The sequence below is a fragment of the Erythranthe guttata genome, chromosome 8 (assembly GCF_056151865.1).
Source record: "Erythranthe guttata isolate IM_541 chromosome 8, IM_541, whole genome shotgun sequence".
In the NCBI taxonomy this organism is placed as follows: Eukaryota; Viridiplantae; Streptophyta; class Magnoliopsida; order Lamiales; family Phrymaceae; genus Erythranthe; species Erythranthe guttata.
In genome coordinates, this window is record NC_142540.1 from 2258268 (window position 1) to 2285000 (window position 26733).

General features: G+C 38.7%; 9 protein-coding genes and 1 non-coding gene across 13 annotated transcripts in view; 6 read left to right on the plus strand and 4 right to left on the minus strand.

The window, feature by feature from the left end:
- Positions 1-1781: 1781 nt before the first annotated feature.
- On the plus strand, positions 1782-2743 carry LOC105972505 (dof zinc finger protein DOF3.4). Its single transcript, XM_012997469.2, has one exon. The coding sequence runs from the start codon at positions 1918-1920 to the stop codon at positions 2587-2589; it is 672 nt and encodes a 223-aa protein (XP_012852923.1). The 5' UTR covers positions 1782-1917; the 3' UTR covers positions 2590-2743.
- A 61-nt stretch (positions 2744-2804) lies between these two features.
- Positions 2805-6994, plus strand: LOC105972490 (hydroxyproline-rich glycoprotein family protein). 2 transcript variants are annotated; one of them, XM_012997453.2, is made up of 6 exons: positions 2805-3817; positions 3914-4028; positions 4557-5030; positions 5509-6115; positions 6408-6448; positions 6660-6994. In XM_012997453.2, exons 1-6 carry the CDS (start codon positions 3543-3545, stop codon positions 6693-6695), a joined length of 1548 nt encoding a protein of 515 aa, XP_012852907.2. In that variant the 5' UTR covers positions 2805-3542; the 3' UTR covers positions 6696-6994. The 2 variants fall into 2 exon arrangements, with proteins under 2 accessions (XP_012852907.2, XP_012852914.2); XM_012997460.2 differs by having other exon boundaries at positions 3274-3817; positions 6663-6994.
- Positions 6995-7113: 119 nt separating this feature from the next.
- LOC105972516 (Pentatricopeptide repeat (PPR) superfamily protein) lies at positions 7114-9533 on the minus strand. The gene has a single exon (XM_012997480.2). It carries the CDS (start codon positions 9474-9476, stop codon positions 7353-7355), a length of 2124 nt encoding a protein of 707 aa, XP_012852934.2. The 5' UTR covers positions 9477-9533; the 3' UTR covers positions 7114-7352.
- Positions 9534-9545: 12 nt separating this feature from the next.
- On the plus strand, positions 9546-13494 carry LOC105972526 (golgin). Its single transcript, XM_012997495.2, has 12 exons — positions 9546-9866; positions 9977-10039; positions 10137-10184; positions 10279-10377; positions 10474-10560; positions 10659-11222; positions 11309-11758; positions 11929-11990; positions 12082-12184; positions 12288-12367; positions 12442-12636; positions 12800-13494. Exons 1-12 carry the CDS (start codon positions 9801-9803, stop codon positions 12840-12842), a joined length of 1860 nt encoding a protein of 619 aa, XP_012852949.2. The 5' UTR covers positions 9546-9800; the 3' UTR covers positions 12843-13494.
- Positions 13035-14315, plus strand: LOC105972543 (methyl jasmonate esterase 1). Its single transcript, XM_012997504.2, has 3 exons — positions 13035-13412; positions 13695-13826; positions 13944-14315. Exons 1-3 carry the CDS (start codon positions 13035-13037, stop codon positions 14226-14228), a joined length of 795 nt encoding a protein of 264 aa, XP_012852958.2. The 3' UTR covers positions 14229-14315.
- Positions 14316-14377: 62 nt separating this feature from the next.
- Positions 14378-15605, minus strand: LOC105972551 (salicylic acid-binding protein 2-like). 2 transcript variants are annotated; one of them, XM_088821593.1, is made up of 3 exons: positions 15196-15601; positions 14806-14934; positions 14378-14716 (listed from the first exon to the last, which is right to left on the minus strand). In XM_088821593.1, the coding sequence occupies exons 1-3, from the start codon at positions 15568-15570 to the stop codon at positions 14435-14437; spliced, it is 786 nt and encodes a 261-aa protein (XP_088677719.1). In that variant the 5' UTR covers positions 15571-15601; the 3' UTR covers positions 14378-14434. The 2 variants fall into 2 exon arrangements, with proteins under 2 accessions (XP_088677719.1, XP_088677720.1); XM_088821594.1 differs by lacking the exon at positions 14806-14934 and having other exon boundaries at positions 15196-15605.
- Positions 15606-16840: 1235 nt separating this feature from the next.
- LOC105972571 (salicylic acid-binding protein 2) lies at positions 16841-19040 on the minus strand. The gene is made up of 3 exons (XM_012997536.2): positions 18624-19040; positions 17369-17494; positions 16841-17245 (listed from the first exon to the last, which is right to left on the minus strand). The coding sequence occupies exons 1-3, from the start codon at positions 19023-19025 to the stop codon at positions 16964-16966; spliced, it is 810 nt and encodes a 269-aa protein (XP_012852990.2). The 5' UTR covers positions 19026-19040; the 3' UTR covers positions 16841-16963.
- A 710-nt stretch (positions 19041-19750) lies between these two features.
- LOC105972559 (geraniol 8-hydroxylase) lies at positions 19751-21484 on the plus strand. Its single transcript, XM_012997525.2, is given in 2 exon segments — positions 19751-20659; positions 20802-21484. Coding segments are annotated over 2 exon segments (1290 nt in total). The 5' UTR covers positions 19751-19786; the 3' UTR covers positions 21219-21484.
- Positions 21485-21754: 270 nt separating this feature from the next.
- LOC105972598 (uncharacterized) overlaps positions 21755-26733 on the minus strand; it is a 9908-nt gene continuing 4929 nt past the window's right edge. The window contains exons 2-4 of one of the 2 annotated variants that reach the window (XR_016033061.1): positions 22515-22763; positions 22243-22366; positions 21755-22141 (exon numbers count right to left, since the gene is read on the minus strand). This is a non-coding gene — a transcript (uncharacterized LOC105972598). Of the gene's footprint in view, positions 22142-22242; positions 22378-22514; positions 22764-26733 lie in introns of both variants that reach the window. The other variant, XR_016033060.1, reaches the window with a different exon arrangement.
- Positions 22531-26733, plus strand: part of LOC105972581 (geraniol 8-hydroxylase) — an 11466-nt gene continuing 7263 nt past the window's right edge. The window contains exon 1 of the mRNA XM_088821596.1: positions 22531-22759. Within this exon, the coding sequence (XP_088677722.1) occupies positions 22581-22759 (179 nt within the window). The 5' untranslated portion in view covers positions 22531-22580. The remainder of the gene's footprint in view (positions 22760-26733) is intronic.

Here is a 26733-nt window from a genome sequence, read left to right on the forward strand (position 1 = left end):
AGTGACAAAGAGTCCGTTGATATAGACAAGGAGTGGCGCGCCGCGCAGTCACTAGTCAAAATTGGTCAACAGTACAGCTAGCGCCGGCCATGCTTGCATTGGCGGGGCCTGGCTTGTGTACGGCAGTGCTTATGCACCGCACCCACCCCACCCACCCACCCACCGACGAGTCATATATACACTACACAGTCGCGCGCGTGCTATTCATATATATATATATGTATGCATGTAAACCGGCCACACTGTATAATTTCCCGACCAAGTGTTTTCCCTTTTTGCACCTAATGTACTGTTCAACGTGCCACAATTTTTAGTCTTATGTTGTTTGTTGGCCGATTTTTCTGATCAATTCAAACTGGATTATAACTTTGTCTCACTTCAATTCAATTCATGTAATTGTCGCTTTCCTTCGATTTGAATCTAATCAAAGGTTAGAATAAAAGATTAATCGTAATCTTTCGTCGTCGAGAATCGATAAATTTTGTAACTTAATTAGAATCGAGAATAATAATTTGAAATCATGACAATAATTAATTAAATATAAATCACAACCGAGAGTACTATACCTACCTCATAAGATATATCAATAGTGGGAATGAGTCTTGGCAATTTACCAACCAACCAGCTGATATTATTTGTTCTGACCAAGTCAGTAGCTAAAACATGCATTCATGCATGCATGATTCTGTACGTATGGACGGGCGTGATGTTGGCAGAGCACGGAGTCTACCGTGGGGAAGAGAACAGTGGAGAGAAGAAGAGAGGCGGCCTGTGGGGGGACAAAGGAGCGATAAATCCGGCTAGTAATTTAGAGTACGGAGGTGGTGGAGTATGAAAACGACGGGTCCCGGAGAGGAGGGTAACCAATAATCCAACCCAATAATTGCTACCCCACGCTATTCCGACACTCATTATATTCTCTCTCTCTCTCTCTCTCTCTCTCTCTCTCTCTCTCTCTCTCTCTCTTCTTATTCATTAATCAATATCTCTTACACGCTCACACTGTGAGCGTGTCATCTGTTCCCTTCTTTCTCTCTCTCCATTTTGTTCTTCACCTTTTGTCGCCATCTATTGGAGTATGAAATTGTCTCTATTATCTTGTCCTTTTTTTTTTCTTTTTCTTTTTTTCTCAAAATCTGAATACTATTATGTCAATTTTTAATTAACTATAGGGTAATTAAAAAAAAAACCCATTTGATGTGTACATATCAATCCCAAGATTATAAAATGTTGACTCTCCAACAGTAAGATTGGATAAGATTGGATTTATCTACTGTTTTTATTGTTACATGTTAGAATATGTAAATTAATAAAAATAATATAATATAATACGACTAATTAAGTACGATTTCAAAGAAAGGATCCCACTTAACGTTGAATATCATCATCATAATAATTAAACCATGTCTTGAACATGATGATGACATCACATATATAATGAGTCATTAATTACCCACACATGTACATAATTCCCCCACTAAATTGACCACTCATCACTCCACCAACATCGTATTAATTCATTTGTTTAAGGTTGTAATGACAATCCCACCCCACCCACCAACTAATTCTAATTCAAATCCAAAACATTATCTAGAGAGAGAAAGTAAAGAAAGAGAGAGAGAGGGGTACTACAGAAGGTGCAGTATTTCATGCATATATAAACACCAACAAAGAGCCCCCATTTAGAAGCCGACCCAAACAAAGCCTGTTTTTGAGCCGACTGAATATATATATATATATATATATATATATATATATATGCGCATTCCCTCTTACTAACTAATACCTCTGCAAAAGCTGTTCACTCAGACACGACAATCTCTTTCTCTCTCTCATCTTTCTCTCTCTAACCCTCCATAATAAAAACCCTGTAAAACCTCCATAATTCAAAACCCACATTTTCAGTTTTTTCTCTGTATGGCGACGGGCACAAGTGAGAGGAAGGGTACGAGGACGAGCCAGGTGGTGGGGGCGCCGCCGCCGGAGCCGGAGCACCTCCCCTGCCCGCGGTGCGACTCCACCAACACCAAGTTCTGCTACTACAACAACTACAACTTCTCGCAGCCACGCCACTTCTGCAAGTCGTGCCGGCGCTACTGGACCCACGGCGGCACCCTCCGCGACATCCCCGTCGGAGGCGGCAGCCGCAAGAACGCCAAGCGGTCCCGCACCACCGCCATTTCCGGCGGCGCCTCCTCCACCGACGGGTCCTCCGTCTTTTCTTCGCCCCATCACGACTTCCGCGGATTCCCCGCCGCCGCAGCTTCTCAGCTACTGGCGCCTTTCGGGGCCGATCACGGCGGCGCCGGTGATGCGAAGATGTGTGGGAGTTTTACTTCATTGCTGAGTACACAGGGGCCCGGACTTTGGGCTTTGGGTGGGTTTGGTATCGGAATTGGGCCTGGGCTTGATGACGTGGGCTTTGGGCTGGGAAGGACCGTTTGGTCATTTCCAGGGGTTGCTGAGGGTGGGCCCGCGAGTGGGAACACGTGGCAGATGGAGAGTGGAGAAGCCGGGTTTGTGGGTGGGGACTCTTTTACCTGGCCAGATCTTGCTATTTCCACACCCGGAGGAAGTTTTATGAAATGAAAACGTATTAATTAGTGCTTAATTTTGTATCTTTGTAATGTAATCTTGGAGATCAAATTAGCAAAATGTAGCAGGCATTAAACAAACCTCTTTAATTAACAGTATTATGGGTCTTTTATGTCTTAATTATCTATTTAATTAATTTTCAGATGCATGCCTCCGTTTTTTTCTCCTCTACCCATTCGTGCTTAGTTAACCATAATGAAAGAAATAATTGATGTCGGAAAAAAATTCAATGGACTTATAGATAATTATCTTTTTTTTTTTTTTTTTCAATGAAATGAAAAAAAAAAGTATTTTTTTTGTGTATTTTTTTTGTGTCTAATGAAAAAGGGATTATGAAAGAAAAATATTGATCGGTACAGAAAATTGTTGAGAGAAGCGGTACATAAAACTATTAGACGAATCGATACATAAATTTGTAGAGAATATCGGTACTGAAACTCTTCAAAAATTCAGTACAAATTTTTTTTTCTTGATTCGTTTTGCTTTTCTTTTTCTTCCATTCTTCCCTTCATTCATGAAATGGTGATTTTCGACGGCAAGGGCAAGGGTGAACGACCGGTTTTTTCCCGTTATGAAAGTGGGGTGTGTAGTTGAGGGTATAATTGGAAATAAGCAAAGTGGTGGAGTGTCGCGAGAAATTTAGTGGATGAAATAGCCTTGTTCTAAGTTAATTAATAGAAAACAAAGATTAGAGTAATTAATTAAGTTATATGGAATATCACGGACAATGGCGCCCTTTTCTTCTTCTCTTTCTCTCTTTCTCTGATGTTAGGGTTTTAAAGTGAAAAGAAGGGTTTTGTATTCTCGTCCCTTTTTTTTTTCTGTTCCGAATTTCAATTGTGCATCCGAATTTTGTCGCAGTGATTTCCCATCCCTGTAAATTTGGGGATTTTTTTTTCAAAATTTCAAATTAGGGCTTTCGAATAGTGAACGATAATCTCCCTTCAATGGCGTTCTCATTCGCACCTCAGCAGCAACAGCAATCGCCGTTCCAATCTACATTCCAACAACCTTCTCCCTTTCAACAGCAACAGCAACAGCAAAATCAGCAACAACAACAATTCCAATTACAACTCCAACAGCCACAGCAGCAGCAGCAGCAGCATCAGCAGCAAGCGCAGCCGCAGCTTTATCTTTTTACAAATGATAAAGTTCCCGCCACTTATAGCACCAAATGGGCCGACCTTCATCCTGATTCGCAAAAAGTCCTACTTCAGATTGAGTAAAATCTCCTTTTCCTCTTTAGTTTTTTTGGGGTGGATTTTTCCTTTTTCGTTTCCGAAGATCAATTGGTTTTTTTTTTCTTCTGTCGATGTAGGGAGAAAATATTGGAGTACAGAGATGAGAGCCAACGTCTTGACCAATGCGACAGGCTTTACGACTCGTCGGTTTCTAATAATGGATTTGAGCTAGATGCCAGCTATATTGTTCAGGTTTCTATTATGCTTTTAACATATTTTTGCATTTTATAAGTTCAAGAATTAACTCAGTTTTTGTAGGCTGTGTTAGCTTTTAGTCTTTATAAGGTAGCATGAATGAAATTCTGTTGAAAATGCGGTCAACTTGATTGTTATTTGATTCTTGATTTTATCTTTATCATGTCTGCATTTGAGCCTTTTTAGTTTGATAAACTGTTGCGTCGATTTTTCTTTCAAGTTTAGTTATTATTTCTGGCAAAATTCAAATTTTTTAATCAGTTCTCTGAAATCCATCTTCACAATGTACGTGTATGTGTTTGGACATCTATAGCTTGATAAGATTTGTTGCAACGGTTTGTCTTGCATGTTTAGTTCCGTTAAACACATGTAATGTTTCTTTTGTAATAAGTAAATCATGGCTTGTTGATTTGCCACCCTGTATAATATGGCGACTTGACTCACTGCTGGGAAAATTATGCCACTATCTTTGTCACTTTAAGTGGTTGGTTTTGCATGTTCTAATATGTTTGCATTCTATCTCAGGAACTCGGTGGAATTAGTATATCTATGGAAAGACAAAAGGCAACCTTGCAAGAGTTAATGACTGTTGTGAAAGAAATGCTACGAAACACCGAGGTGGCTGTTCGATCTTTTATGATGCTAAGGCCCAGGTTTGTTCATGAGAATAAATCTGCTGCAGGTGGTGCCGCTGCACCATCCCAACCTTTAGGTGCAACTACCACTCAAACATCAAGTGCTCAACCCGCAGCAAACTCTATGGTGCCAGTTCTTGATTTCTACAGCGGACTACCAAAGAAGCCATCTCCCTTCATGCAACAAACTGTTGCCCGATTTGAAAAATATCTCTCGGAGTGTCGTCAATGGATTGATGAGTTGGAGCAGTTGCTGCTATTAGACTCTGAAAAGAACTCTTTCAATTCAAGTTCTTCCTTGTTGCAATCTCTGCCTAAAGTCATGGCAAATGTTAATGACTTCTTTGTGCATGTTGCGTCTAAGGTAACGAAGAAGTGTTATTTGCTGCATTTTAAATAATCATAAGCCATTGTTCCTCCTATTAGCACGAGAGTGATAAAAAGGATATACGCTGGCTATTTCAACTATTTTGCTAATTTTTTTTGGGTGTAAAGACGAAACTGATAGAGGGTATCCTGTATTAAACGGATATTATCCTTAATTCCTTATTCCATGCTTAGCCTGGTCTGCTTTTCACCTTTTTATCACGGGTTCCACACCACAGTACACAGATTTTTTTTTTACCCTGTTCCGGATGGAAAATCTGAATGTTAATCCTATTAATAAGGTTAATATGTCGAAATCTGTTCACGACAGACATAGTTCAGGAGTTTTTACATATTTTTTCCCCTTCCCTTCAGTTTTTAGAAGTTAGGTTTTCGAATACAGACTTGGTTGTTCTACTGATTGTACTCTTTGCCTAAATGTTGCTAATGACTCGCATTCATTAATGATTCTGCAGGTGGAAAGCATTCATCAATACATTGAATCCATGAAGACAGCATATCTTGCCGATCAAAGGCGTAGAGGAGATGGGAACAATCCATTTCTCGAGGCTGACCGGAGAGAAACAGCCAAGCAAGAGGCCGCTGCTCGAAGGATTCACCCAACTTTATACTTGCCCGCATCTTCGCATTCAACAGCTCAGACCGCTGGACAATTTGCCACGTCAGCTGCTGCACCTGGAGCATCAACGGCACCAAATACTTCTGCCGCTGCGTCAGCTTCAAGTGGAAGTGGTTCCTCACTCTTTTCTACCCCAGCTGCTGCCACATCATCACTCTTTTCTACCCCAGCTGCTGCCACATCATCACTCTTTTCTACTCCAGCTGCTACCACATCATCACTTTTTTCTACTCCAGCTGCTGCTACATCGTCAACTCCTCTTTTCTCTACCCCCACCACCGGTTCTACACAGTTCTCATCTTTGTTAGGATCTGCTGTTACTCCACAGTCATCGGCTTTTGGTTCTTTATCTGCTTCACCATCCCCCTTTGGGAGTTCCAATCCCTTGTTTGGTTCAACCCCTGCTTCTGGAGTCTCAAACTTCTCAACACCTTTTGCAACAGGTTAGCAATTATATTATATCAAGTTTTCATTTTGTCCAATGAGAATTCGTCCAACTGCTTTCGTGACAGTATAGTTTATGTTCAGACTAAATGCACTTGTATAAGAGTATTTGCATTGAGCTTCTAAAAAAAACCACAATTTGTTGCTGAAGAGCTATACGACCAAGCCTCAAGGCACAAACTTCAATTTATGACATATCAATATATCATACTAGTGCTATATGGAATTAGTTTATTCTTGTAGCGTTTTTCTTGGCACATTCTTACTGAACTTATATTATTTTGTGAATAGGAGCTGCAGCAGGATCAGGAGCGAGCTTCGGGACTGCATCTGTGAGTAAATTTGAGATTGTTTCAACAACTTCTTTCATCTTCGCCCTTTTCACCAATAATACCAAGTTTATTTTGAAATTTTAATTGAGCTTTAAATTGTTTTTGATTGTTTAACGAGCTTGAGTTTATGTTGATTCCTTTTTATTGGTTTGTATGAATATGCCTTCGTGTGAGATATCTAAGTGTATTCGTTTTCCTATTTGTCCTGCAGAAGGCAAGAGCCAAGAGTCGCACTGGACGGCGTTAGTCGGAGACAAGGCATCGTCGCTGTTGCAGATATTCTAACAAAATTATATTCTGCCCTTGTTGCATATCAATTTTTGGTTTCTGCATTTTTTAATTTTTCTTCGAGTTTTCACTCATTAGCTCCGGCATTGATCTCGTTATGAACCCTAAAGATGACCACATTGTAACACTGTATAACAGCCTCTACGTCTATCCATGTTGCTGAAAATATTTTAATTTCCCAATTTTCGAGCTTTATTTTGTTGTGACATGCTATTTATTTTGTATGTGAATGACTATACGAAAAAACTTTTCGTGCTATCTATTTGTGATGATATTGAGATTTTATAAGAAAAATAGTTGTGATCAGTAAAAAAACAAAATTTCGAAAACGGTATAAGAAATCTTGTTCCCAAATCAGAAAATTTTGAATCGTAATCGGTCGAATTCAGAATTTTATTTTTGTTAGTCACCTGTAATACAAATAGGTAGTGATCCCTGATATTACAACTTACAAGTGTAATTTTTTTGGTAAAAAATCGAAATTCTGAATTCCGTATAAAAAAAGGTCGGAAAAATCGGAAGTCCAAACTCTCGGAATTAGATACAAAAAACGTTGTTCCAATACCGGAAATATCCCGATCGAAATCGAACGAAATTCGAAAAAATTCTTTCCAATTTACACCCCTACGATCTCCTCCACCGCCACCGGCATCAAATTTCCCAGCAATTTATCCAACTCAGCCCGCATTTCACCGTTCTGCATACACGATCCATCGCTTGAAGAGAAGACATGAAAATTATTCCGAACCTCAACCCAGCTTAAACCAGCCTCCTTCTCCACTGTCAATTTCTTCATCTTCCTCCTCGTTTCAAGAACATCACCCCACCTCCCCGTTGCAGCATATATCTTAGATAACAGCACATTCGCAGCACTGTCTTCTACACCAGCCCTCGAAATCCGGTCAGCAGCTCTAATCCCCACTCCCAAATCCCCATTCTTTATACACGAACTCAAAACCGTTCTCCAATACTCCAAATAATCATCCACAAAAGGTGACTCCATAATCATTTCCTCAGCCTCCTCCCACAATCCACCTCTGCTCAACATACTTATCATGCACGAGTAATGCCTCGGCCCTCTCCTCAAGCAATTCTCCTCCATATAACTCCAGAAAAATCGACCCTTTTCCACCAAGCCACAGTGGTTGCAAACAGATAGAAGAGATAGAATAGTGACTGGATCTGGTTTAAACCCGTGCTTTAGCATCTTGAAGAAAATTCGAAACGCTTCGTCGGCCTTCCCATGGTGGCTATATCCTGTGAGCATCGAGTTCCAGCACATCAAATCGTGCTTAGGTAAGCGAGAGAATGTACACGTGGCGGACTCGAGTTCCCCATTTTTGGCGTACATGTCAACTAAACTGCTGTGCACGCAAACTTCATTTTCGTTTCCTGTTTTCACAGCCAGACAATGGATCATCTCTCCTTGTCTTAGAGTAACAAGGTCGGCACATGCACTTAATGCACTACTAAGAGCGAAACTATCTAGATTGACACATTGTTTAGACATTTCGTGGAAGAAATTCAACGCATTTTCGCTGTCACCGATTCTAACATGCCCAGCAATCATGTCTGTCCAAAGAACAGCATCATTATTCGGAAAAGAACCAAAAATCTTTTGAGAGGATAAAGGATCATTATTGATGAAATACATGGATATAAGTGAGCTCCTAATATGCATACTATTTCCTCCGAGACTAGTTTTCTCTGTTCGAGCATGAAGTGGCTTTCCGTAAGAACGAGCTGGAAATTCACTTGTACCGGAAATAACAGCTGCCAAAGTATATTCATCGGGTTGCAAGTAAGATATTCGCATAAGTTGAATGAACATGCACATAGCCTTGTTTGCATCTCCATTCTCTGAAAACCCACCTATCATTGAGTTCCAAGAAATCAAATCGGGATTCTTGATCCTCAAAAAGACATTATAAGCTGTGTGGGTGTCGTTGCAGCTACAGTACATATCGAGCAGCGAGTTTTGCAGAGGCAAATCGATTGGCGTGCCTGATAGAAGAACCTGGGCGTGGATGAGTTTCCCACTATCGTAATCTTCTGACTTGGCACAAGCAGTCAACGCCAATGAGTATGTGAATTGAGTAGGATTAGCCCCGTTTCTTAACATACTCCGAAAAATTTCAAGACTTTCGAGTGCTCTACCATTCTTCACATAGGCAGATATAATCGAGTTCCACGCAATGTCATCTTTATCCATCATGTGGCCAAAGACATTCTTGGCACAAACCACATCACCACAACTCGAATACATACCGAGTAAAGATGTTTGAACACGTACATTATCCGACAATCCAGCTTTCACACACCGGGCGTGAAGCGAAGACCCGACCCATAAGTTACCTAGTCCGGCCGATGCATGCAAAAGGCTAGTAATGGTCGACCCATTTGGTACGAGGCTGTCATTCTCCAACTGATCATACAGCAGAAACGCCAAATGGGCGTGACGAGGATTACGAGAATAGGCAGAAATTAAGGCGTTGTAAGACACGACGCTTCTCTGAGGCATTGTGTCGAACAGGTGCTGTGAGTCCGCTAAAGACCCGCACCTGCCGTACATTGACAGGAGGTTGTTGTTTATGAATAATGGGGATTCCGTCGGGGTGGGTGGGGTGGTGAGGAGGAGGGCGTGGAGTTGCCGTGCTTCCCGGAGAGAGGTCGTGGCGGCGCATTTGTTGATGAGGTGGGTTGCGACGGAAGATGCTTTGTGCAGTGGCGCCGGTGGCATAAAAAAGTCTTTTGCTGCTGTTTATTTTTCCACTAATCTATAAGCAGAATGAAGAGATGAAAAAGATTCAATTTGATCAAACGAAAACGAAGAGACGATTTTATTCCTCTATTTTAACTCCGAACAGTCTTCACTCTTCACTCTGTTATTATACTTTGTTTCTTAATCTTAATTATCGAAAATGATTAAACATTTGTTTGGTAATTAAGAAACTCTAATACTTTTTATTATTTTAATCTTGTTATTTATATTCGTGTAAATATCAATTAAAACTGGTTTCAAAATCTTCTCTCTCACTCTTTGCCAACTGAAGTTCGCCGGAGAATGAGCCATCGGCCTGAATGCCGCCGCCTCTGCCGCCGCCTCAGTGAAACTCTTCATCCTTTCTCCGTAATCAATTTATAAACCTTTTCCCCAAATTCTTCCGCGCTTTTCACTTTTTTCTGCTTTTTGATTTCTGTTATATGAAACATTTTCACCGTAAGTGTGTGTTTTTCTAGGACCTCGCCTCCGATTCTGTAACTGAAGAAATCGAAAAAAACCTTCTAATCGCTCTCTCTCAGGTTTTTGCTACTAATTTTTCGTTCAATCATCATTGCATTAGATTTTCTCCTCCTTTTTCTTCAAGACTAATTCTCGATTTGTTTTTTTCAATTTTAGGTTTTCAGAGAAGTTAAGCGGTGGACACATCAATTAGATTCCGACGAGGTATTTATCCATAACCAGACAAATTCTAGAAGAAGGTTCTGTTTTCCTTCATTTTTGTTTCCCCCCAATATGAAAATAAATAAATTGTTAGCAGGAACTGTTAGCAGAGCCTGCAAATGACAGCCAATGTTTGGTTGCCACAAATTCGAATTCGAACGATCATCGTTGTTTGGATAATATCATCGGTGACCTGGTAAAGAGCTTCTTGTTAACTCAATTTTGGTGGTTATACTTGTATGCTTGCATTCAGATTATCGACCTTGCATTCATTTTCTCGATTTCTTCGCAGATGCGTTTGCTTGCTCTCAATAGTCGATATAGTCAGCACTTAGCTGGGAATATACTCGTTGCAGTTTCCGAGTTTTTGCTTACATCAGTATGTACCTACCATACATAATACAACCCCTGGCAATTGTATATCATCTCTCATATATCTTGATTCCAAATAACGGTTTCTTTTTTTTTCGTTTGCAGGATAGCGGTTGGGATGATTTTATGCATTTGTTGTGCGTCTCCTTGGAAATCGCAATTTGTAACAGTCTTAGATATTTGGAAGTCAGATATTTAGATTACGATTCATCCACTTCCGAATCTTTACTGAAGACGAAACTGAAAAGTGCGAATTGGTCTGTGGTAGCTGCTATTTTTCGAGTTTTACGCAATATACAGAAATATTTAAAGCAAGAATGCGACGACAAAACCATGATACCGTACCTAGATTCTGTGAGCTCTTTGATGTTGAATTTACCCTGGGATGTATTGAGAGATATCTACTTTGGTCACAGTACCGAAGCTCTTAAAGGAAATGATGATTTACGAAAAGCAGAACAGAGAGAAATAACAATGTTTTTTGGAAACCTCGTTCAGTTTCTTTCTTCTTCGTTCGAACATAGCATTGTTCTTGAAGATAGAGTTGGTTACTCACCATTTATTTGCAGAATCATTAACCTTGTTACTAAGCTGACAGCCTTCTGCCACCTCAAACTTCAGAGTCCTGAGCATGTCCGAATCTCTAATTATTTCAGACATAAAGTGCTGGTAAATATTAAATAATCCCCAAGTCATTTATCGAATTTGTCCGGTTTTTTCCCCTTCATATTTTCTGATGGATGTTGAATATGCAGATGCTAATGGTGAAACTTTGCTCTAATATCAACATTGAAAAAACGATGCCCGTAACATTTATACATCTAATCCACAAGTACTTTGAAGATTTATTATCGCAGCCTATATGTGGAGTAAAACTTGATCGGGCTGGTTTTATGGAAGGCTCGCCGTTCTGCACAAGCATTTCCGATCCCGAAAAACAAACCATGTTGCATTCCCATTTGCAAAGGCTGGCCATTTTTCTTTTCTTGAAATGTTCCCTAAGTTTTGCCAGTATGAAGAAAGAAAGTCCTGATGAAGCACAAATTACGCACAATTCCGAAAACTGCAGTACAAGTACAGGTTTTATAAAGCTACACGAGTGGCTAAAAGTTCATTTTCTTGCTGATATTTTGGCGAACGATGAACCATATTTTGAGCGGTGCGTCAGATTTTCCTTATCCTTCCTCCAGCTATTTATGCACGAGGTTTCTTCTCATTCCCTTATCTTATTTTCTTTGGTTTCTAATAAATTATCTCCATATCGACTTGTATTTGTTTCAGAACTACTTATATTGTATCAATTTTCTTTTGAGTTTCATTAAGATTTTCATCATTAAATTTTTTTCTCGTTGATCAAGTTCTTGTTGAATTGTAGGACGATATCCTGTTTGAAATGCTCTTGCAACTCTTTCATGTACCATTTTATCCAGATCGTCAGTAAGTGATTCCACCAAAGATCAATGTTTCTAATTTTTCTTTGAAGTGTTTATCGAGTCGTTTCTGATGAACTTTTGGTAACCCTTTGTAGGATTATTAAAAACGAGTCTCTTGCTAAAGTGGAGAATAATCTAGTCTTTCTTGCTTCTGACTTGTTTAATCCAGTACACCTATTTCATTTATTTCTTTCTGAGGTAATATGTTTGTTGAAAGGCTTAATATCACCATTTTTTTATGCTTTAAGAATTTTTTTATTTTTATTTTTCATTTTTCTTTTATCGAATATATTTCCTACAGATACTCTACGATCATCAAGTTCTTCTCGATTATCTTATCTCAAAAGACACTGGATCAAGCTGTGCTGAATACCTTTTGAGGTTTGTATTCGAAACTTCCTTTATCTTGAATAATATTTCCCATCAATTGAGTTAAAATAATCACTTCTTACCAGATCACTGAGGATTATTTGCAATTCATGGAGTTTATTTGTTGAATTTCCGGGATCGGAGCAAGGTTTAGGTCAACTATGCCCTAAGAGAACATCCTTTATGGCTGCTAAGGATTGTTTAATTTCATTGAGAACATCCATAAACAGTCTCAACAAAAAGAATTTATTTCCATATAATCCACAGGTTCTTCTGCGGCGGTGAGTCTGTTATATTATATATATATATATATATATATATATATATATATATATATATATATATATACAAATGCTCGTCTCAAATTTTGAAATTTAATGTGCTTATTTTCACAATTAACATAAAAAAATATGTTCTTATTGATTGATTGGTATCTTATTACAGGTTGGTGAGATTTGAGGAGCTCTGCATTTTAGCAATGAATTAAATAAAAAATTGGAGACGACACGTAATATGCTCGTGGGCCCACCACATTTTTCTTGAAGATACTTTTATCTACACAAAGTAAACATATAAATCCAAAAACATAGTCCCCACAACCTTGTCTGAATGTGGACAAACCTAATCCATCCTAGTAGACGACATTTTTACACAGAAGCTGAGAAAATCAAGATAAAAAATGGAATTAGATGGGAAAAATAACCAGAAGCACTTTGTGCTGGTTCATGGAGCATGCCATGGCGCATGGTGTTGGTACAAAGTGGTGACGAGGCTGAGATCGGCGGGCCACCGCGTAACCGCCCTCGACATGGCTGGTGCTGGAGCTGACACCGGATGCGTGGAGGAACTCAGCTTGTTCTCCGACTATTGCCGCCCGCTGGTGGAGTTGATGGAGGGTTTGCCGTCGGATGAACGGGTGGTTCTTGTGGGCCACAGCTTGGGTGGGATTTGCATATCTCTTGTGATGGAGAAGTTTCCGGACAAAATTGGTTTGGCTGTTTTTGTGGCGGCGATCATGCCGGGTCCCGATTTTACTGTCCTCACTGCTCTTGGAAAGGTAAAAATAAAATCGTTAATTATTTATTTGGCCCAATTTTATAAGTGGACCAATGCATAATTTTGCAGTAAATCAAGAAAAAGATGAATAAGTCAACCAATTATAGTTGAGGTAGTTAGATATAATCTCATATTACAAGTACAAAACTCTTGACCCAAAAAAAAAACAAAAACAAATTGTCAACGTTTAAGTGTCGATTACGTGATTAATTTATTGTTACGATGAAATTGAGTTCGTTTTTACTACCTATGTATTCGTTTTTGACAAACCTTACATTAAAAGCTCGAGAGGGAAGCGGGTTATTATATGGATAGCCGATTCTCATTTGCCAACGGAGACGAAAAACCTCCAACCTCCTTCATCTTCGGCCCCAATTTTATGGCCAAACACTTGTACCAACTCTCATCTCCCGAGGTAATTAGCAATATATAATTATATATCTACCACTTATATACTAATTACTAGTATAATCTCATTCGCTCTATTATTTTTTTTTGTTTTTTTGTTTTGTACACTGGAAAAATGAAATAGGATTTGAGTCTTGCAACCTTGTTGGTTAGACGAGAAGTACCGTACGGTGGACCGGGTTTATCAAAAGAAGTTGTTCTTACAAAAGAAAAGTACGGTTCGGTTCGCCGTGGTTATGTGGTTTGCGAACAAGACAATATACTGAACCGAACTTTCCAGGAATGGATGATCGACAATAATCCGACTGACAAGGTGAACTTTATTTCTGGTGCAGATCACATGCCTATGTTTTCTAAATCCCATGAATTATGTGCGTGTCTCGAAAATTTAGCCGATAAATATTGTTAATTAAGCAGTACCCCCGATTATTTGTATTATATTGACATACATTCATTTTCATGTATGTGAATTTAAAATCTGCAATTGTACCAAAAATCAAGAATGGCATTTTCCACGGATAGTCTTACTATTGCCCGACGAATTGCGATAAAAAGATATTTATTCTGAAAAAAATATGAAGTACATCTTATTTATTTATTTATTATTAGGAGGAATTAAATGAAATTATTTGCTATCTCAAGAAGATATTGAGAGAGTTGTTGTGGGGTTGAGAGCATAGCCATGTGATCTGCATTCTTGATTTCTTTTACTATTGCCACTCCATTTGTTTCTATCTGCCAGCGCTGGAAATTTACCGGAAGAGTCTTGTCTTGTGTGCACACTATGTAAGCCCTCTCCACAGAACCAAACCTTTCTTTTGAGAATGCACTCTTCTTTGACAAATCTTCAAGGAATAGTGAGCTTGGCCTTAGCAACATTTTTGCTAATGCCACGTCCTGCCAAAACAAACACTTTGTACTAGTTATTTTTGTAGGGTTATTTATCAAAATTTGATCTATTAATTAATCGGTGAAAATAAACGAACCTCGGCAGAACATAGATGGTAAAGTTTGGACGAGATGAATTCGGGGCCGAAGAGTAATGAAGTAAGATGGTCGCCATAGGGTAATAATTCCGTGTCTAACCATTCCGCCACCGGAACTCGCTCGCAGTACTTTGGAATTTATATACGTAGAAAGAATAAGGAACATGAAGTTATGTAAATATATTTAAATAAAATTACAAGATTTATTTCTATAGATTTAATTTATTTTCTCCAATTTAATAAATATAATAGAACTTAATTAGGTTGTTTCTTCTTGTTTCATGTATGTACTCACTAAGCACACACATGCACATGAATGTGTATGTAATTATGTGTGGATCTACAAAAATATATATTTAATCTACGGATCAGGTTAGCCGACAACTATACCTGGTCCAAAACGAAAGAGGGCCGATTAGTGCAATCAGGCATGAAAGCTGCCACAAACACAGCTACGCTAATCTTGTCCGAATACATATCCATGGCAAGGCCGAGATTCATTCCACCAAGGCTGTGCCCCACCAGAACCACCTTCTCGTGCGGCGGAATTGAGGCCATCAGTTCCAGTAACGGCTGCGAGTAGTCGGCAAGGCTGCGGACCTCTTCCAGACTTCTCCAGTCAATGCCGGAAGCAGCCAGGTCAACGGCCGTCACACGGTGGCCAGCCGCCTCGAGCAGCGGCTTCAGCTTGTACCAGCACCATGCCCCGTGGCAGGCACCGTGTACCAGAACAATGTGCACTGATTGTTGCTTTGTGGTTTCCATTGTTTTTTTTTTTTTCTTTTAATTTCTTTTCTTTTACTACAGCTACTATACATGCACATGTTTTTAGTGGACAAGTAATTATGCATATATATGAGGGGTTTTTTGTAATTTTTTTCACTAAGTATACAATAATTCATATTTGTAGACCGATTAGTGCTAGTAAGAGTTCATAAGTTGTTACGTCTTATTTTTAGAATTAATTTTAAAGTATTTTGATAATGAGCTTATATGTTGTTTTTACTCATTATTTACAAGATCTTAAATAAAAAAGGTGGTCCGTGGAGACTTGTAAAGAACTTTTAAAAAAAGATATTATTTACTCTCAATTAACTTATTTTTTGAATTTTTAAGATTTAATTTTTTTTTACCAAACACTTTAAAAAACTTATAAACTTTTAAACATTTTATAAACTTTTATTAACATTTTATGAGCTTAGTCAAACTTTATTTATTAGTGGCTATATAAATTAGTTGTATAAATTATTTAATTTCCTCTTAAATATAAACTGCACGATAGTTACATATAAATTATTTCAGTTTATACTTTATATGTAACATATCTTAACAATTTATATTAGGCTATATGTTACATATAAATTATTTAATTTCCTCTTAAAATAAAAGTTATTACTTGTATTTTGATTATTCTTCCAAATTAAGTAGGTCAAAAAAAGATCAAGGAGGTGGGTGGGTGTATATTAATGAGACAAGATTCAAGAAGCCAACCTAACTAATTTTTATTTGATTTGACGTTCAACCTAATTAATATAACATTTAATTTTATGAGACAAACATTGAATACCTCCCAATTCTGCAGTGGCTGACTGTCGAAAATAACCTTCTATGCAAACACAAATTGTAATATGAGCTGTACGGACGTTAAACGAGTTGAGCCAACTAGTGAGCTCGATGAACCGGCTCGAAAAAAGCTGAAACTCGAACTCGAATTATTTTTAGTTGTTCATGAGTTCGCGAGCCTTATGCATACATTTACCCGTCGAAGCTGGGGTTTTTTACGCATACAAATCGAATCAGGGGTTTTTTAATTTATGCATACAAGTATTTTTTTTGTTTTGGAACGTTGACGCATAACTAATGGAATGCTTAGAGTATCTCCATTTTCTGAGAAAGAGATCTTGTCAGTGTCTATATGAATGATCCTTCCCCACGTTCGGAGATAGAGGCCCCGAATTTTTTTTACGGATATTTTGAAGAATTAACAATTAATAAAATTATATTTAATATTTTAGCTAATATAATATAGCTAAAATAGTCTAAAATATACTCTTTCAATTGGAAATAACACATTTATTGTTTGACATATATATTTATTCTGGAAAATATATTTAGTCTGTAAAATATGAGATACATTTATTTATATAAGCAGAAATTATTAAATATAATTATTTGCTATCTCAAGGAGACATTGGCAGAGTTGTTGTGGGGTTGAGAGCATAGCCATGTGATCTGCGTTCTCAATTTCTTTTACTATTGCCACTCCGTTTGTTTCTATCTGCCAGCGCTGGAAATTTACCGGAATAGCCTTGTCTTGTGTGCACACTATGTAGGCCCTCTCCACAGAACCAAACCCTTGTTTTGAGAATGCACTCTTCTTTGACAAATCTTCAAGGAATAGTGAGCTTGGCCTTAGCAACATATTTGCTAATGCCACGTCCTGCAAGCCAAACATTTTTTGAGTTCAATTAATTATTAAAAATCAATGCTAAATTAAAATAAAACTTTGAAACTTGATCTCGATTGTGAAGATTATGAGATTAATTCGTAAAAATAAACGAACCTCGGGAGGACAGAGATTGTAAAGTTTTGACGAGATGAATTCGGGGCCGAAAAACATTGAAGTAAGGTCTTGTTTGGACGAGAACTCAGTGTCTAACCATTCTTCCGCGGGAGTTCGCTCGCAATACTTCCAATTTATATGAGCAAAGAATAAAGAATATGAAGTTATATGGTAAAAAAAGAAATATATGAAATGTGTATTTAAATTCGTACGCGTAAAATGATGGAATCTCGATCTACAAACGAAGAAACGAAACTTATTTACTATATAAAATTCGGTAAGTTTCGATTATATGTATCAAGACTTGAATACATTGTTTAGATTATGTATAGAATACCATTGACAAAATTGTTTAATTACATAATTTCTAGCATGATTTTCACTAACATATATCGTTACATTTAGCTATTAAAAAAATGTAGACTAATATTTAAACTGAAATTTAATTATAGGGGAATTTATTTTCTACTTGCTAGTAACTGATAATTGATAAATCTTTTATTAGGTGATACCTCACATCCAATAGCATTTATGTAATTACCCCCACCTTCTTAATTGATATATTTTCTCAATTATAAAAACAAAATTTTGTTTTTTAAGATTTTTATATAAAATGACAAATAAGGGAAATTACTTCATCCGAAATTATATGCTTTTAAAAGAAATATAATAATTTATAGGGTAAATTACAACCAACTCCTGAGGTATGGTCAATTTACGAAAACCCCCCTTGTTTGGATAATTACATCTACCCCTCAACTATGATTGTTTCTTACATCTCCATCCTTATGGTGCCAAATTCAACATAATCATCTAGATTTCGTTATGTGCTCTAGTTTGTACTCGTTTTGTGTAAAAATACAGTTTCTGATGCACCACAATCTGATATATATATATATATATATATATATATATATATATATATATATATATATATATATATATATACAAGCTAAAAAATACATATTATGATAATCTTGCTTCATAATGTAGAGTTCGAATGGGAGAAAACGGGTACAAAAGTGATAATATTCCATATAATCTCGAAAGTTCCACTAAATTTGAAACCGAAAAACCCAAACAGAATGGGTTTTTTTTGTAATATGACCATACCTCATGGGTGATTATAATTTACCCTAATTTATATTTTTGGATTTCTCATATTTAAAATGAAGAAAAATAATGGGAAATATGTTGGATCTAAAAAAAACATGTAAAATGGAACCCTAATTAGGGTTTATACAAGTTGATCTACCTGGTCCAAAACGTAAGAGGGTGGATTAGTGCAATCAGGCATGAAAGCTGCAACAAAAACAGCAACCCTAATCTTGTCGGAATACATATCCATGGCAAGGCCGAGATTCATTCCGCCAAGGCTGTGCCCCACCAGAACCACCTTCTCGTGCAGCGGAATCGAGGCCATCAGTTCCAGTAACGGCTGCGAGTAGTCGGCAAGGCTGCGGAGCTCCTCCAGACTTCTCCGGTCAACGCCGGAAGCGGCTAGGTCAACCGCCGTCACGCGGTGGCCGGCCGCCTCGAGCAGCGGCTTCAGCTTGTACCAGCACCATGCCCCGTGGCAAGCACCGTGTACCAGTACAGTATGCATTATTTGTCCTTTTCTTTTACTAGTAGCTACTCTACTACTATACATGCACATGGTTCAAAGACTTCTAGGGCACATATATTAAGTGTCTTTTTTTGGACGTATACAATAATTCATATTTGTAGACCAGGTGGGGCATGTTTGGCTAAATTTATTTGAAATAACTGATAAACTCGTACATTTGACAGACTGTTTTAAGAGCTGATAAATTGTTACGTATTATGTTTAGAATTAATTTTTAAAGTATTTGGATAATGAACTTATAATCAGTTTTTACTTAATTATTATAAGATCTTATATATATATATATATATATATATATATATATATATATATATATATATATATATATATATATAATGAATATAAAATTAAAAATTTAAAAGTAAGCCTACTCCATTAGATTATAGATTAGTGTTGTGTCATTTGATCCAAGTTCGAATCTCGTTTTTAAGTGATGCCATATTTTTTTATCATTAAAAATAAGACAAATTTAAAATTATTGACTGTGTGACATGTAGTCAAGTCATTTTAGACTTGTATCTGAAATAACAATCTTTCTATCAAAATACAACATAGCATAAAGTTTAAGACAAGTAACAAGCATATCGATTAATGGTTATGAAGGCACACCTTGTTGACATACCCAAAAAAGCTAACAATCACTTTCTTTCGTGTAAGTGCTTTCCTCGGACCCAATATTTGGTAATAATAAAACTAAACAGAGACTTATACCTATAAGTTTGGAACATATCATAATTCTTGAATTTTCAGAGCAATGCATATCTTATGTATAAACAAACACAAAAGAAACCATGGATTTCCTCACACTTACCCTAGTTCTAATATTCGTGCTCATAATAATTCATGCAATCCAAACAATCTCAACAAGGGGCAAAAAGCTGCCCCCCGGGCCAACTCCGCTGCCCATCATCGGAAACCTCCACTTGCTCGGCGACCAGCCCCACAAATCCCTATGCCGCCTAGCCGAGACTCACGGCCCACTCATGCGGGTCCGCCTCGGCTTCATAAACACCGTTGTGATTTCCTCTGCCGAAATGGCAAAGGAAGTACTGCAGAAGCATGACCTGGCATTTTCCAGCCGGTCTGTCCCGAACGCCTTACACGCTCACGATCAGTTCAAGTACTCCGTCGTGTGGCTTCCGGTGGGGCCCAGGTGGCGCAGCCTCCGCAAAGCCCTCAACTCCAACATGCTCTCCGTCGGCCGCCTCGACTTCGGACAGAATCTCCGGTGCAGAAAGGTGGATGAGCTCGTCTAATACTGCCGGAGAAGCAGCATCTCCGGCGAGGCGGTGGATGTGGGGCGGGCGGCGTTCAGGACTTCCTTGAATTTGCTGTCGAACACGATTTTCTCCAAGGATTTGACGGACCCTTTCTCGGATTCGGCAAAGGAATTAAAGGATCTAGTGTGGAATATTATGTTGGAGGCGGGCAAGCCTAACCTCTTCGATTTTATTCCGATTCTTGGAAAATTTGATCCTCAAGGTATACGAAAGCGAATGACCGTTAATTTTGGGAAGGTGATTAATCTTTTGAGTGGTTTGATCGATGAAAGAATCGAAAAGGGAAAATCCGATAAAAATGCCGACGTAATCGACGTTCTTCTCGCTGCATGTAAAGAAAATCCAGAAGACATTGATCGGACTCACATCGAACGCATGTGCTTGGTTTGTACTTGGAATCAATGTTTTCTAATCTAGAATGAAAATATGAAAATATCTAACGATCATATATGATATCTTCTTTCAGTAAATTCGTCGAACACCTGGTGCCTATTTCACAAAATGTACCTTTTTTCCTATTCGGCAGGACTTATTTGCTGCCGGAACTGATACAAGTTCAAGCACAGTGGAGTGGGCTATGGTGGAGGGTGACGTGGACGCCTGCGGCTACACCGTGCCGAAGAAGTCGCAAGTGCTGGTGAACGCATGGGCGATCGGAAGGGACGCCGGAATCTGGGAGAATCCGCTGGAATTCAAACCGGAGAGGTTCGTCGGATCGGAAGTTGACGTGAAGGGAAGGGATTTCGAGCTAATCCCGTTCGGCGGGGGGAGAAGGATATGCCCTGGATTGCCGCTCGCCGTGAGAATGGTGCCGGTGATGGTGGGGTCGCTTCTGAATTCGTACGATTGGAAGGTTGAAGAAGAGATTATTGACATGGAAGAGAATTTTGGAATTACGTTGCAGAAGGCTCGTCCATTGCTAGCTGTACCAATTCCTCTCTAATTAATTCTTTTCACTTTTCATCGTCTTCGTAAAGAATAAAATGTTATCAATTCCTTTGTCGGAATGTGTCGGGCCAGGGGATCGGGCCCTGGGCCCGTGTGGGATTTTGTCTTTTGTTTGAATAAAAGTCCCTCTTCTAAATTATAATGGATTTTATTGCATTTTTTTTGAACAATTTTATATATGTAATACTTTTGGCTCGTTTGTTTTGGTGAAAATTAATCATGATTAAATAAATAATTCAAATTTATTTGATATTTGTTAAATTCAATAATTTTCCGTTCGACACGAAAATATTAATGGTTTTGGAATTCATTTTATTTTGGGAAAATATGTTTTGAGAGATTAAATTACGTATGTACTTTATATTTTAGGTTACTAAAAATTTGAATCTTTCGAATTCCGCGATTATATTCCAAGTATTTTCGATGATGAACAAAGTTTTTCGTTCTAAATTTTCCCTTTTTTTTTCGGAACCGAATTGGAATCAAAATTTCAATTCTAGAAAAAATCAAAAAAAATTCCAAAAGAATTAATTTCGATCCGAAATTTTCCGATTTCCAAACCTACCTATCTGAAAAGGGGAGAAACATAAAACATTAAAATGCTTTACCCTATGGAACTTCTCAACAAGTATTTATCAACTAATATTTGTCAGCTAATCCCAACAAACCAAAGCAGATCATCATCTGAGGTTTTGTAAGCAAGACCATATGACCAGCATATGGTATGTTAATGACATCATCTGGAGGGTTATTTTCGACAATATACCTCTGCAATTCTTTACCCATAACCTCATCATCCTCACATACATAGCAACGTTTCACCGAACCATAATTCAATCGTGACAGCAAATATTTCTTGCTCGTTTCCTCCAAGAAAAACAAGCTCGGTCTAATCAGCATTTTGCTCAACTCCAAATCCTGGAAAAAAAAAAATAATAATAATAATAATAAGGTTTGTGATCAATATTCTGCGATAAAACGAAAAAATGGGTTTATCGTGTAATAAGTTTAATTCAAACCTCTAATGGGCAGTTTTTGTAAAGTTTGGCAGCCATGTAATTTGGGCCGAAGGTCGCTGAAATTGGTAACTTTCCCGAGGCTTCGGAGAACGTGAATCCGCAATCCATGAGTGATTCCATACACCTTATGAAGAACTAGTGATTCGAAATCCATCGAAAAAAATAACATAGTAGAAAGTTTCAAACAGCTAACAAGCATCGTATCGATTTATTGTTATGTAGCTGACACTTGCCAAAATATTTGGTAATAATAAATAAACAGAGACTTGTACCTATAAGTTTGCAACATACCACAATCCTTGATTTTCCAGAATGTTTATTTATATAAGCCGCGAGCAATGCATATCTTATGTATAAACAAACACGAAAAAAGCCATGGATTTCATCACACTTTTCTCCCTAGGATTAGTATTCATCCTCACCTTAATGACAGCCGTCCAAACGATCTCCACAAGGGGCAAAAAGCTGCCCCCCGGCCCCACTCCGCTGCCCCTCATCGGCAACCTCCACTTGCTCGGCGACTGTTAAGTGTATATTTATACACTTAATTATACCTTTTAATTGGAGCTTTTGGTGTGTTTTTACGATAATTGGTGCTTAATTTGGTTATTATTTGTATTTTAGGTGCAAATTGAAGAATTGACAACTTTTGGGGTGAAAACTGCAAATTCAGAGAAAAAGTGGGCCAAAAGTGAAAAAAGTCAGATTTCCTGCAGAATTAAAGCCCGCGCGGCCGTGCGGATTTTAAAGCATAATCTCACACGGCCGTCCGGGTGGACGTGAAGGCGCAGTGAAGGAATTTTAATTATACAAGGAAACCCGCCCTATTAGACTTTTGCACCCTATTTAAAGGCCACAAGCACACAATTAGACCTATCTTTTTTATCTTTTACCTTTCATCTTTATTTTAGTTTTTAGCTTTTATCTTTCGACACGCAATCAAGGAGCAAGAACGAAGACGAAGACTTGACGACTCTTCATTATAGTTCTCCTCTTTTATTGTTTTTATGATTTTTCGTATTTTCATTATGTTTTCCGTAAACGAACATGAGTAGCTAAGTTTTTATTCTAGGATTTTATTGGAACCCTATGTGGTGATTCGAACCTATTTTTCTACTTTTATGCAAGTTTAATTCTTCGATTATTTCCTCTATCTTGATCTTATTTAGTGCATGAGCGTAGCTAACTTATGTTGCTAGTTGTTATTGTTAGAATTGATTGACAGATCGTTTTAATAATTAGAACAGGGATAGGAGAACCTTCGAGTAGTTTTTCACCGAATGCGTGTGTTAATTGCATGTATTATCGTAGACATACAGATAATACCTTAGGTAGCCGTTTGCGAGACTTGTTATTTAATGCTTTATTTATATTAGGTTTGCATAGACATATAGTGAATCTTTTATGAATAATAGGTTTATAGCGCAGCGACAGCTGGTTATGAATAATTTCGTGTCTTGGGTTAATAATCGGGAATCGTAACTTGCATAATAGGAGATTAATTGGGTGAGAATTATTGCATAGGGGGAAGATAAAATCCTAGATCCGTTTATTATTGATTTTTCTCGTGATTACTTGTTTTCTTAATTATTTTAATTTTATTAGTTAATTAATTTGACAACCTTGCGTAGGCTGGATAAAAATCACAATTGTTAGGATTTGGTACTTAGGATTAAATAATTTACGTATTCCCTGTGGGATCGACATCCGACTCTCACGAGTCTACTTTACTACTTGTTTGCGATACGTACACTTGCGTGTTGGTATTTAGCACCCAACAAGTTTTTGGCGCCGTTGCCGGGGACTACGGCTAAATTATTTATTTATCCTAATATTAAATTTGAACAATTTTTCTTACTTCAGCCAAATTTTTTTTATTTTATTTAATTATTTTTTTTTATTTTGTTTTAGGTACTTTTTATGCGAAGAGGACACGACACGAGCCTGCTACCTCTTGATCCCGAAATTGAGCGAACGTTTAGGCAAGCCAGGAGAAATCAACGGTTAGCCCAAAACAATCCGGCAACGATGGAGGACGAGAATAATCGTGGAGAAGGTGACCAAAGGCGCCCACCGAATGTGGCAAGAGAAATCGTCAACGAGCAAGAGCAACGCCAGCTGATTAATCCACCGCCTCGTCAACGAGCACTGCATGAGTACACCGTCCCGACACTCAATGGGTTCCAATCAAGCATCCAGCAGCCCCCCATTGAAGCCAACAATTTCGAGATTCGAGCGGGACTCCTCACGATGCTCCAAAACAATGGTCTTTTCAGCGGATTGGCTCATGAAGATCCACATCTTCACTTGGTCAACTTTCTCGAAACGTGTGACTCGCACAAGATGAACGGAGTAACACCCGAAGCACTGCAACTCCGCCTGTTCAAGCACTCCCTACAAGGAGCAGCCCGAGAATGGTTGCAAACTCGCGCACCGCACTCCATCTCGTCGTGGGCCCAGCTAGCTCAACTTTTCATGAACACATACAACTCCCCAACAAAAACTGAGAGAATCCGGAGAGAAATTCAAAATTTCATACAAGAAGCCGGTGAAGCACTATTCGAGACGTGGGAGCGGTTCAAACAGCTAGTAAGGAGGTGCCCAAATCACGGACTACAAGAGTGGCGCCAATTGCAAATATTTTACGATGGACTGCAAGACAACTCGAGGACAGTGCTCGACTCTGCAGCTGGAGGTATGTTCATGAGTTTAACCTATGACGAAGCATACGAGCTCTTGGAACGAATCGCCAGAAATAAATACATGCGAGCATCGGACCGGTCGAATAGCGGAACAGTCAAGACGGGAGGAATTTTGGAGTTAGACGGAGTCACTGCAATCACGGCCCAATTGGAGAAGCTATCGAAGCAAGTAGCTGCTTTGCAGACTCAGCAAGTCCATGCAGTCCAAGTTCCCGACCAGCGCGTAGAAGAAACGGAGTCTCTGAATTATGTGCATGACACCAACCGACAACAGAGGAACCCGTACTCCAACACGTATAATCCCGGATGGAAGGATCACCCTAACTTTGGGTGGGGAGGAAATCAGCAAGGACAAAGGCAAGCACCACCTCAAAGTCAACCGCCTAATTATTCACGACCAGCGCCCGGATTCCAAAATCCGCCTCAAGCCCAACCTCAAGGTGGAGATCTCGCAAACATCTTGGCGCAATTTATGACAACCACCCAAGCCTCCATCCGCAATTTAGAAACACAGATGGGTCAACTTGCAACCCAACTAACAGCGAGGCCATCGGGAGCACTGCCATCAAACACGGAAGATCCTCGGAAGAACAACGTCGAGCAGTGCAACGCCGTGAGTTTAAGGAACGGGAGACAATTGGAGGAGGCCCCACGAAAGGAGAAGCAAAATACGGTAATCGAGGAGCCAATTGAGATTGAGGAAAAAGAAGCAACTCGCAAAGAACCACCATCACCCACAGTGACCCCGCGAGTCCCTCAAGTCCCATATCCCCAAAAGCTTAAAAAGAAGAAGCTCGATGCGGAGCACCAAGGATTCTTGGACAAGCTGAAGGAAATCCACATCAACATTCCGTTTATCGAAGCCATTCAAAAGATGCCAAAGTGGGTGAAATTCCTCAAGGAGCTCGTGACAAAGAGGAATAAATTGCAAGGGAACGAGATCATCCAACTCACGGAGCAATGCAGTCAAATTCTTGTACGGCCCCTTCCACAAAAACTCGGCGATCCAGGTAAGTTCACTATCCCTTGCACTATTGGAGGTAAAAATTTTAGGTCACTCATTGATTTAGGTGCTAGCATTAATCTTATGCCTTATTCCACTTACAAAAATCTTGGGTTAGGTGAGATTGAACCTACGGCTATAACTCTTCAATTAGCCGATAGGTCTTTGGTTTACCCAAAAGGTATTTTAGAGAATGTGCTAGTAAAGGTGAACAAATTTATCTTCCCGGTTGATTTTGTTGTACTCGATATTGATGAAGATAGGGAGATACCTCTTATTTTAGGGAGACCGTTTTTAGCCACGTCAAAAACTCTAATAGATTGTGCTAGTGGTGATCTTACAATGACGGTGCACGATCAAACGATCAAATTTAACGTTTTTAGCGCTAATAAAAACCCATGTAATAATAAAGATTGTTATGCTATTGATCTTGTGGATTTTACAAATCATGACGATTTTGACGTTTTGATCTTAGACCATGGGAAAGGATCTTTGAGTGCAGGAGATGGTGGCGGAAAAGATAGTCGGACGAAGCAAGTTTTTTGTGCGAGCTCGATTTCAACTCCGCCGAGAGACAGTCAAAAGAGTTGGGGTGCTAACGGTGATGAACGTGCAAGGAGGATGTGGCCACCTAAAAATTCAAACGAGCATTATCATGGAGGGGAATGCAATCGCCAAGTGACTTCGGTCACGTTAGCTTGAACAAAGAAGCAGACAAAGTCCGGCTGAAGACTGTAAACTTAGCGCTTCTCGGGAGGCAACCCGAGCTTTTTTTTTTTTTTTTTT